Below are 12,329 nucleotides of genomic sequence, written 5' to 3'. Positions count from 1 at the left end.
CAAGGAGTATATTTTGTGTGGAATGGGACATTACCTTATTCTTTAATCCGTCTTTTTGGGGTTCAGCACCAGTTGTATTAAAAGATTTTGGGGGATGTTGTGCCTTGATTTCTTGTTGTGGTATTAATAGTATTAAACATGAGGGTTCTTCCTGAAAATCCTTGTTTGGCCACAGAGAGTCAGACAGATGGCGCTGACTGGAGTTAGCTGTAAACCAATTAAGAAGGGGATTATGTTATGCTCATGTCATGACCTCTTACCACTTCGATTTCACAGTAACCGTTTCTTAATATACTTAATGATCCCATCTTTAGCAACATGGTGTAGAATAGTTCACAGCATGTGAACAACCTATAAATAAGTCAATGTAAATCTTAGTTGTACTTTTATTAATCCCCTTGGCACAATTTGTCCTCTGCATTTGACCCCCATCCTAACTATTTAGGAACAGTGTGGTGCCTGGGGACCAAATCCAGTTGTAAAGCCAGTGCCTTGTTTCAAGGGCAATGTCAGGAAACCTAGCATGCAGGTATTTTAACCCTTTCACTACCACACTACAGAAGGTTGACCCTTTACTATCACACTAGACGGTTTGAAAGGGTTAACCGTTTGGTAGTGCGGCAGTGAAAGTTAATGGTGTGGGGGGAACCAGAGTACACGCAAACACAGGGAGAACATGCAAACTCCACACAGAAAGGCCCCTTGCTGGGGTTTGAACCCATAACGTTCTTGCTGTGAGGCAACAGTGCTATGGCTTATAATGTCCCAATTGATGCTCTTTAGCCTAATATTTATTTATTGAAAGTATCACAAGGTCTAGTCTTGACTCTTAAATAGATTTACCAGGTGATGTTTAATGGGCATAATTTCCTCTTCGGTAACATTCGATTGATTATTTTTTAGTGCAACTAACTGATCAAGACAATCGATTTGCTTGGCATCTACTGGTCCACTTTTAGGCACCACAGTGAGGGACAGCTTCTCCTTACGATGTACCTTTGAAGCTGGCCCTAAGGGATAGTCTAGGAAACACTCACAGAGAGGTTCCTTTTGAAAGGTAGACTATTCCTTAGTAGCCTTCTTAGAACCTACAACGCCTTTGTAGAATGATAATATTATTCAAATTAATCTGAAATATGATTATTCCCATTAATTCAATATAAAATGTTGAACCAGTCTTAGAAATATGAAAGCCCTCAGTTAATCAATCAATCAATCAATCAAGAAATGAGTCTGTATGGTTGCCAGTGCTTGATCTAAAGAACATCTTTAATATCAAGTCATAAATAAAAGTGATTTAGCTCATCTCCAAACAAAGGCATGTTTGATGAACCAAAGGCATGAAGATGACAGCTTCCTGGTTTGATGTCATAATTTTTTGGCATACCCCTCCCACAATGCATTGTGTCCAAACATCAACATCCACCATCTTGGCCGTTCAGATAGAGGAGGAGGCAGAGCGAGCTTAGGGTGCACCAGAGTCTTTTAGATGGCTCTGGGTTGCACATGCCAAGACAGCTGTTCGGATGCCGGCTTTATGCACTGCATCCATGCCAGCAAAATCACTGTTTGTTGTTGTTTGTTTCTTGTACATCAAAGTAATGTTTGTGAGGTAATGTTTATTTGATCTGTGAGGTACAAGAAATGATCCTCTTGAAGTAGCAAAAGGCACACAGCATGCAATCAATTACAGTCTCTGGGTGGAAAGAATGTCCAGTGTTGAATTTTCTTAGGCATCCGACGTAGATACAATTTCAAAATTGTGAGGGGATTGCAGGGCAGTTAGAGAGTCTTTGTCCAAAGGATTTGACTTCATGTTTATCCACTTCAGTGCTGGCATGGCAAGCAGCCTCTCAAACGGAATTTCTGTGAAGGAAATAAAAGAAAGAAATAATAGTAAAACACAGAACCCTTGGCTCTTACCTTCTGCTCTCTCGTCATTGGCTCAAAGGATGTTTTCATAACAAGCCTCCGCCATTATAAGAGTTCATCCATTCTGTCACTCGTGCGATATACATTTATTTACCAGTGATGCTATTTCCCTCCAGGTTGATCCTCTCCAGAGTGGCTATTTCGGTGAGCTTCTCAGGAAAGATGGAGAACTTGTTGTTACCCAGGTTGATACTGGTCAAATGCTCCATCTCTCCCACACCTTCAGGCAGCTTTTTGAGGACATTGCCATGCACGTCCAGTTCTGCAAGGTATTTCAAGACACTCGCAAATCAAGTTGGTTGTTGTCTATTCCTTCGGCACGGACCGAAGACAGTCGTTTGTTGTCTCTCTATTTTGTAATAATGTGTGTTTAGTTACTCTTTTCAGAGTGTATAATACATAGATGTGACAAGTACCTCTCAGCTGAGTGAAGGTCGCAAAGAATTTGCCAGAAATGGTCTTCATCTCATTGTCGGCCAATGTGACGGTGTGAATGTTTTCTGTGACACTCTCCAGAACCCTGAAGACACCATCTGGGAAGCTGATCAGTTTGCAGTTTGACAGGTCTAGAGAGGAGGAGAATGATGCAGCTTGAATAGCCACAGGGACCAGCCAATACCAATTCTGAGCCTTTGCCACCACCAGGTGGTCATATGTAGAATAGCAGCAGCACTGACAAGAGATAGGTTCACCTTCATTGCTAGTAGGCAACAGCATACAAAGAGAGAGAGAGAACACTTACCTAAACTATTGCTTCCCTCTTCTACTGTCTCATTGACCCTTCGGGCCACCTTTGCTACTGCCTCCATGATTCTGTGAATGAATGTGAGAAGCCATGAAGTCACACATGGTGACCAGGTGACTACATTTCTACAACAGCATGTTTGACAACCAAACAAAAAAACATCCAACCGAAATAGTAAAAAAAAAAAGAGAGAAAAAAAAGGCCTACATTTAAATTCCAGTATAATATTGGCAATACATTTTCTATACAAATGCATTGTTGTTACAACCTTGTTACTGTTCACAGGGAAGCATACTGCTACAACATTCCGTAATTAACCTAGGATGGCTTAGAGTAGACGATAGAGTACAGCAACTTGCAATGGGCCTGGTCTACAAGATACACTACACGACCAAGGTACCCATGTACATGTCAAAATACTTCCCAAAGGTCAGTGAATACCACGATCACAACACCAGAGGGAGCTCCACAAATCATGTTAAACCCAGATTCGGCTCAAACAAGGGACTAAACACGTTTCGCAATTATGCCACATCAATGTGGAACTCCCTACCCAAAGCTGTAAAGGAATGTGAATCACTACCCACTTTCAAAAACACTCTCAAAGAACACAGGAGACTGCAATTCGAAACTGGCCCCTACAAATGTCCTAACCCAGTTGTACAGTAAATGACCAAGTATGGCTTTGTGTCAGTATTCCAATGTACAGTGTACAGTGTCCCTACCCAACCCCCCCCCCCCCCCCCCCCAACCTCCTCCAATGTACAGTTTCTACGTCAAATGTATATACCTACACTCTTTTTATGGACACTTTTTGTATCACAAACAGTACTGTATTTGCAAATCTGGTAGGTCATAAATGTATAGTAGCACTAGCAGTACTGTCTATCTGTATGTCGTGTGTGTCATATGATGAATTGAAAATGGGGGACCCTGATGTAAACAAGACGAAAGTCTTTCTCTGGTCTGCATCCCCTTAACAATTGTATGTATTGAGCTGTACTGTACTGTACCCATTCTGCAATCTGTTAATACACTTTTCAATCAATCAATCAATCAATCAATCAATCAATCAATCAATCAATCAACCAAACCAACTTGTTCGACAAGTATTTAGCAGCACGGGGAGAGAATGTGGCCTCTTTAATTGATCTGTTCTAGATCATAGCATTACCTACAGTATGTAAATCCATACTCAAATCAACATGAACTAAACCAGCAACTTACCCAAGCCTTCAGTTGCAGAACTTGACAGCTGCGAATGTTGCTAATATGCTAATGTAGCGCTCGCCGGTCTTTGGCCAATGAAATCCATTCATTTTTTAAACCAGCGTCAAATTATGGTGATTGTGTATTTTTAGCCTGAGAGCCGGGTTCATTTAACAGTGTTTTGCAGAATGTGGCATTGTATTGCTGTGCATTCTGTGTAGTCCCTCTAACACTTTCTAATAATCACATTAAGTTGTCCAAAACACATAGCTTATAAGCCTTATAGTACTAGCTGTTCTACAAGCTAAAAGGCTTGTGAAAGATATCGCCCGAGTGATTTCTTTTCCGTAGCCGATGTTTGCGAAGACGCTCTCTAATTGGCTAGCCGCGTACAGCGAAGACCATCTCTGATTGGTTTAACGCCGAAGGGTCTCTTCCGCCTTGTAGAGAGGCTGTACACGGCTAGCCAATCAGAGAGCGTCTTCGCAAACACAGGCTACGGGGGGGAAATCACGCATATCGCCCCATAGATATCTATATCGCCTTTCCCTGTAGTCTACCGGGCATATTCATGTGACTCAAAGCTGCGCTTGTAAATCGCAGACAATGTAGCTCAAGTTGCAGAGCTGCTCAACCCAAGAATAAGTCAGATTTGATTAGACTAGACTACTAATGAGCAATTATATGCTTGTATTACTGAAAATTTTTGTTGTCATGTAATATATACATTTGTTCCACATGACAACAAAAAGGTTCAGTATTACAAACATAATTGTTCAGTAGTCTAGTAGCCTAGTGAGCATCACATTCCAAGTGTAATGCGCATTGTTCCACTGCTTTGGACTAATGATTGTATTGTTCTAATGGATTAATACAAGTCTAGGCTTATATTTATACTCGCAATATGGGAAAGTAATATCAACATAAATGCGACTGAATAAAGGATTTTTACCAGAGTGCCTCGGATTGCTTTCAGACTGCCCAACCTCCACTATGGATTCCCATTAAAGGTAAGCTGAACAGCCACTGTATTTAATCCTATACTAATTGGCCTATCCTTGAGCAGCTGATATTTTACCATCAATATTACCATCACTATATCTTTCTGACCCAGTGCATAACTCATTTTTGTAATTTTTCTAACATCAACATAAATGTAATGGTTGTTTCCTGTCTTATAGTAATATTTAGCTAAAAATAACAACAACAACAGAGAATTTAAAGTTTGTCCTACCTTTGAGTCTTGGTCAGCTGTAATAACATAGACCTATTCCCCTCTTGACCATTGCCATCGTAACAGTGTATCTGGAAAATCCCTGATTGGTCAACCTTTCATGCATTTTCAAAGGACCTGAAGACAATGAGCATTCTCTGGCTCTAGTCTAGAAGATGAACATCACATCATTATGGGCCTCGGCATAGCCCTGTGTGTGTGTGTGTGTGTGTGTGTGTGTGTGTGTGTGTGTGTGTGTGTGTGTGTGTGTGTGTGTGTGTGTGTGTGTGTGCGTGTGTGTGTGTGTGTGTGTGTGTGTGTGTGTGTGTGTGTGTGTGTAAGTGTAAGTGTGTGTGTGTGTGTGTGTGTGTGTGTGTGTGTGTGTGTGTGGAAAGTAAGTATTTTTACTCAAGTACTGTAAGTAAGGTATCTTGTACTTTAAAATTGAGTGTTTTCATTTTTAGGGAACTTTGTACTTTTACTCCACTACATTTCAAAGGAAATATTGTACTTTTTACTCCACTACATTTATCTGAAGCCATCAGTTACTAGTTAGTTTGAAGAAAATGATTTTGCATAGAAAACATGGCAAAAATGCATGAAGATAATGTTTTTTTCAAATCTGAAGCCTGCCAACTTCAAGCAAAAGTAATCAGAGCATACCACTTTAACATGACCTTTAGAGGTCAATGTATCGATGAATGAATGCTCCCAAGCACTGGAATACACAAACATCATATAGAATGCATACTTTTACTTTAGATACTTAAGTACATTCAATATTGAATACTTCTCTAAGTAACATTTTTACTTTGACTTTTACCAGAGTACTATTTTATCTGGGTATTTCCACTTTTACTTAAGTAAAGGAACTGTGCACTTCTTCCACCACCGTGTAATAGTTATATAACTGCCACAGTGTATACTAGGCATTGTTTTGTCATACTCTATTTTGAACACAGGACTACAGTGAACACTGGTGGAATTTACTATGACTCACTAGATGGGGGAGGGAATGAGGAAAAAAGTGAGAGCTGTCATTCTGCAACCAGAATAATCCACCTCTTTTGTAAACATGCTATGTTGGTTCTTTTGTGACCCAGGTAAATATGCCAACAATCCTCCTCCATAAAGGGGTGAGACGTCAGAGAATGGTATGCTGCACATTCTAGTGTACATCAGGTCAATGATTACACTAACTATAAAAGTATAGTGATAGAGACCAAAGTAGAAATACCTAATAATAAAAGTAATAGACCTAGTAATAGGGGGCGACAGTGGCTTGGGAGGTAGAGCAATCGTCTGGTAATCCGGAGGTTCCCGGTTTGATTCTCACTTCTCCCGGGCAGCGTGTCGAAGTGTCCTTGAGCAAGACACTTAACCCCATTGCTCCTGATGAGCAGGTTGGCACCTTGCATGATTGCCTCCACCATCGGTGTGTGAATGTGAGTGAATGGGTAAGATGTGAGAAACAAATTGTAAAGCACTTTGGATAAAGCGCTATATAAATACAGCCATTTACCATTTACCAAAATACCTGTAAATCACAGTATATGGGTACAGGACATAGCTTTTCTTATAACACTAAGTATAAGTTATATTTATATAAATATAAAATATAAATATAATATAAATAAATATAAATAAATGCATATATAACACATTCTCAAGATAAATCACTCTGATCAGAAAAGAAAACCCACGACTAGAAGTGTACATAAATAGCCACTATTTTTAATATATACAATAAATATACATGGATTTACAGTTACACAAATGGATGTACGATATAAAATACAAACAGTGCTGGAATAGCGAACAATATCATGTGTTGTTGTGATACATCTATGGTAATTTAACATTATATTCTTGTAGCCAAATGAATGCTATGACGAGGCTTAAAATAGATTTTGTCCCAACCGCAGACCCATAGTTCACAAATCGAATTAAAATGTTATCGCTGGATGCACATCCTCTACATTGTTATGGGAGTGCACAGTACTTTCACAATAATCAAAGAGCTTTATTTCCTTCTGGTTAAGTGTTCTCTTCTTTCGTTTTTCAAATCATTCTTTTTGCTGTTATACAGCTTTTTACTGCACTTTTTTACTCTGCACCACATCCCCGTCCATTGGCCATATTCACACGGTGGCCATTTTGCTCTTATGTCATGACATGAGAGCATAATGGATGCTGAGTAAATAGGGTCAATAGTGAGAGGTGAAAGTATAGCGGTCAATTCACTGGCAGCCACACTCGTCCACAATCATGTCCTCGTGATGTCGAAGAAGCATCCCTCCGTTCTCGTAGTACAACATGCTTAACGGGCTCATCTTGGTTGGGGCGCAGCAGGCTGCTGTGACTCTGTCAGGGTGGTAGTGTCTCAGTAGACTCTGAAAAATAAATTAAAGGTTTCTTAGATTAAAGGTTTCATTAAAAAAAAAGTTAAGCCAACATGAAATTCACAAACGATATACACAAAAAACCCAAACATACAAAAAAGATGAATTCCAGGCCCAATCACAGTATGGGCCCCACTAACTGGCTTTGTTGACATCAGTGACTTATCAAATATAACTTTTTCAGTCTGAAATGTATTTTCTGTGTGTGTCTGTGCATCTGTGTGCCTGTTTGGGATAATATCTCGACAAGTAATGGCTGGATTGCCATAAAATTGGCTGTGCACATTCATGCTAAGATATAATAGCTAAGATAATATAAGATATTCCTTTTTTGGTCCCTAGGAGAAATACAGGCGTCAAATTCATGACCACAAGAGGAAGACATCTGATATTGGTGACCCTGGCTGTGACCTTTCCTCTACCGCCACCATCAGGCCAAACGTTTAATTTTCAATCTCCTGACCTGTTAGTCATACAGTCACAACATTTGCTGTGATTATTGATGACCCTTGGAAGGAGAAACATGTTTATTTTGGTTACCCTGTAACCTTTCTTCTAGTGCCTCCATTATGGATTCATAGCCTGGTCTGTTGACATTTGCAATATCAGCAACTGTTGTTTCCGTTATCTACCCAGTAAAATGTGAAAGTAACAGCAAAGTGGAGAGATTGTTAGGTCTTGGATGCAGTCTGCACTCTACTGACTGCATTACTAAAGCCTTATTTTGGAATGAAACTCTTCAAACACTATTAGCCTCACAAGTCGGCCATGATAGCAAGGACTTCAGCCTCCTGTCAGGGCTGCACTTAAGTAAATGTTCTTGTATCTTGTACTTTACTTGAGTATTTTCATTATAGGGAACTTTGTACTTTTACTCCACTACATTTCAAAGTAAATATTGTACATTTTACTCAACTACATTTATCTGAGCCTCCCCCCAAAAAAAGATTTAGCATACAAGACATGGCATAAATTGATGAAGATTAAGTACTTTAACATTTTAAACCAGCAATCTGAGGGACACAGCAGCATAACTGGACCACTTTAACAACCTTCAGAGGTCAATATATCGAGGGTTGAATGCACTGAAATACAAGAACACCCTATAGAATATGTACTGTACTTTTACTTTTGAAACTTAAGTACAGTACATTCAATGTCAAATAGTTCTCTACTTTTACTTAAGTAGAATTTCAAATTAAGTGGAATTCTTCCACCACTGCTCTTGAATTAGACAGAATTTATATTCCACTACAGGAAAGGGTTGAACTCACTTCTTCCATTCTGTTACATCATTCCAAACAGCCTCATGAATATTTCAGCTGCAAAGGAAATAAGCTAATACGCACTAATAGACTTATTGCAAGACTCACCTGCATATAAGCATGATTTGTGGGATTGAGGTCTTCCCCGAGAGGACTCGGGCAGGTTCCCTCGCAGCGGTAGGCGTTGTATTTCTTGGGGAAGATAATCCACGACCCCCAGCCGATTTGCTTGAAGTCGACGTGCAGGTCGACCCTCCGGCAGAGGGACTTTTGGTCGGCCCTCTTGGACACCTGGGGGCCTCTCATCGGCTGCTCCCTCTGGCCCCTCTTCGCCCGGCGCCTGTCCGGCCGCCGACGGGCCTTGATTTCCGTGGCGGACAGGAACTTGGATTTTTCAGCCGTATGGAGGAGGCTCGCTTTGGCCTTGGAGTTGTCATCCGACCCCGTGTGCAAGAAGACCACCAGCAAGGCCCTGTTGCTCATGGCTTGATCTCGTCTCGTGACGGTCAGCTGGACGGCGGGGTCGGGAAGCGACATGCTCTTCCTCTTCCTCTTCCCCATTTCCCACTTCCTCGGCATTCGTCTGCGTCGACTCCTAGCCTTCTGCTTCTCCTCCAGCCAGTTCAAAAGAGGACTGGTGATGTTGAACACCTTCCAGTTCTGCGATGAGGTGATCACCGAGGAGCCTGTGAGGTATCCCACCTGCTCCTGCTCTCGGCAGGTCCCGTACGTGAGGCACGGCTGCTCCTGCTGGTGGTAGATCCCCACGGTGACGTTGGAACTGACGCTCGCCGCCAGCGGAAGCCTGAGCCTCAGCTCCGCTGCCTGGATCTGTTTGTCGGCCAGCAAGGTGTGGAGGTCAAAGGTCGCAATCCAGCTCCTCTGTTTCTGTATCAAACCTGAGAGAGAGATAAGGAAATGAGCTCAAACTATTTTAAGCACTTTGAAATGCTTATACGGCATAATGAAAGTCAATGAAAAGCAATGATATGTAATATTTACCTACTTTTAATAATAAGCAAGCAGTGGTGGAAGAACTATACAATTCCTTTACTTGAGTAAAAGTAGAAATACCCAGATAGATAGTAGCCTGGTAAAAGTCCTCCATTAAAAATTCTACTTAAGTAAAAGAAAAAACGATTAAGAAAAAAGTATTTCATTATGGAATGTACTTAAGTATCAAAAGTAAAAGTGTGCATTCTATATTATGTTTGTGTATTCCAGTGCTTGAGGAGCGTTCAATTACGTCCTCTTGAAGTTGGCAGGCTTCAAATTTGAAAGTACACAATCTTCCTAAACCGTTGTCATGTTTTCTATATGCAAAATATTTTTCTTCATAGTAACTGATTGGTTCAGATAAATGTTGTGGAGTAAAAAGTTCAATTTCCCTTTGAAATGTAGTGGAGTAAAAGTACAAAGTTCCCTAAAATGAAAATACTCAAGTAAGGTACCTAAATTGTGCTTAGGTTATACAGTGTACTTGAGAGTAAAACTGCTGTGTTACTTTCCACCACTGTAAAAGCAAGTCAATGGAATTCAACATAAAATGTATTACTCCGTTTATTAACCCTTTCAGGTATTTTATTTTATAAACATTACTCCTGGCTATCCTACTTCTACGTTCTACATCACCACTAGAACGTTCGGTTCTCAAAATCCCATCCCACGTGTGAGATCATCATACCCCCGAAAGGGTTAACATGACCTTTCATCTCTAGACTTCCAGAGCTTAGGCTCGTTGAAAAAGAAACTTTGATCATGCGTCGTGCAGCTGAATGGGCCGTTCGAGCTGTGACCCGTGTGTAAATTAGGGCGATTGTTATTCAAACGACAGGTGTGGTACAAAATTAATCAAAAGAGTAAAGCATCTTAATCTTTCTTATAGGCTACCGAATTGCCCTGTGTTAGTCTCGATTTGTTGATTAATTGGGCAAAACTATCAGCGCGGGGAACGAAAAGTCTTCCCGGGAATTCCAGCCTCTCGAAGAGATGCTTCTTTTAATCCACTCAACGCAAACACCGGATCGAAACCAATCGTTTCAACACACACGACACACACACACACACCCTTGGCTTCGCCGGCTTCTGCATTTCCTCGCTCAAACAAATAGGTAAGAACTCTAACACCTAGCAGTGATGTTAGATTTGATTCAGGGGCCAGGGAGGATTGGCCCCCATCGCGTTAAATCCCGCCTCGGCTGAGAGGCTCTGGCTCTAATCTAATCAGGCGACGTGTGAAAAGAACTGAGGGAGGTTGTTGATTTGAGCTAACAACAGATTTGTATATGGGATGTCTGGCAAGCTATCTAATCAACATCGCCTATTTAAGAAAAAAGAGGTTTGCTTTGAGAATTAGCCTGAAAACCAGTCTTTTCACACACTGATCCCCATATGTGGTTATTCACCCCTAAATGGATGTGGATTGAACCCCTCTGAGGTCGTCTGGCACGCAGCTTTGACAGCACTACTGGGCGGCTATTATTAGGCCTATAAAAACAAAACAAAAACTAACATTTCTTTAGTTAATAAACAATTATTTAAGTATAGACCAAAGTAGTTGTAGAGAACTTGAATTGTGAACTAATCTTGCCGTGAACATAAATGAACAGACAATTGTAAATAAGTGACCAATATTTTAGGGTGATTGATTGAAAACTTTATTAACAGATTGCAGAATGGGTACAGTAGTACAGTACAGCTCAATACATACAATTGTTAAGGGGATGCAGACCAGAGAAAGACTTTCGTCTTGTTTACATCAGGGTCCCCCATTTTCAATTCATCATTTGGCTGACCACACTTATAAAATGGTCCATTCTTCGAGATTAACCTAAACCTATACATTGATCATGTTAACGTATAGATGGCACAGAACATCAGTGTCAACATGTGAAAAGATAGGTCATCATTACCCAGAAATACTTACTTCTAGCCATCACACTCTTGACGGTGTCCGCTTGCTTTGCGGCGGCTTGCTCAATAACATCCACAGGCCGGGATACATTTGATTTGAAATTCCTGTAGAGGTGCATCATGTAGTTGGGGAGGTGATATCCAGACGAGCGGTCCATCATGGTGGCGAGGCGCTGCAGCGAGCGGCCGGTGTATCCTCCTCCATCCCTCGCCCTGTGATGAACCCCCTGAGCCAGAAGAAGGACGAGGACAGATGCGTGCAGCGCTACACTAAAAGCTCCGAATGAGTGCATGTTTGAGCACAAATTGATGACGATCGTGGGTCTATACCCCTGAGAGATTAGGGTGACTTTATATACCCTCAGCCACCCCGTGCATACTTAACAAGTAGCCGAGAACATGAAAGGAAATTGACATGCGTTCTCAAGACTTGTGACATGACAGCTCATCATCCATTCACTTGTTAATGAGATGCCCTGAGCGCATGTTTACAATGAGCGCAAATTCTGTTTGCACCATCGCCTGCCTACCTGACCTCTTCAGGCCACAGCAGGACATCTAGGTTATACTTCTCAACTCCAGTCCATCCTATTGCTTCAGCTTTCATTAGGCATATAAGTTAGGTTTAAAGAAACTTGAAACTTGAACTT

General features: G+C 41.1%; 2 protein-coding genes across 2 annotated transcripts; both read right to left on the bottom strand.

The window, feature by feature from the left end:
* Nucleotides 1–1,342: 1,342 nt before the first annotated feature.
* Nucleotides 1,343–4,186, bottom strand: lrrc20 (leucine rich repeat containing 20). Its single transcript, XM_084323848.1, has 5 exons — nucleotides 3,905–4,186; nucleotides 2,675–2,745; nucleotides 2,349–2,498; nucleotides 2,027–2,194; nucleotides 1,343–1,866 (listed from the first exon to the last, which is right to left on the bottom strand). The coding sequence occupies exons 2-5, from the start codon at nucleotides 2,739–2,741 to the stop codon at nucleotides 1,730–1,732; spliced, it is 522 nt and encodes a 173-aa protein (XP_084179974.1). The 5' UTR covers nucleotides 2,742–2,745; nucleotides 3,905–4,186; the 3' UTR covers nucleotides 1,343–1,729.
* Nucleotides 4,187–7,339: 3,153 nt separating this feature from the next.
* Nucleotides 7,340–11,972, bottom strand: ndr2 (nodal-related 2; the record flags this gene model as incomplete). Its single annotated transcript, XM_084323840.1, has 3 exons — nucleotides 7,340–7,492; nucleotides 8,875–9,665; nucleotides 11,693–11,972. The coding sequence occupies 3 exons, from the start codon at nucleotides 11,970–11,972 to the stop codon at nucleotides 7,340–7,342; spliced, it is 1,224 nt and encodes a 407-aa protein (XP_084179966.1).
* Between the last annotated feature and the right edge of the window lie 357 nt (nucleotides 11,973–12,329).

The sequence above is a fragment of the Notolepis coatsorum genome (genome assembly GCF_963971535.1).
Source record: "Notolepis coatsorum genome assembly, chromosome: 10".
Lineage (NCBI taxonomy): Eukaryota > Metazoa > Chordata > Actinopteri > Aulopiformes > Paralepididae > Notolepis > Notolepis coatsorum.
Note: the sequence above shows the minus strand (reverse complement) of the source record. Positions and strands in the feature narration are given on the sequence as shown.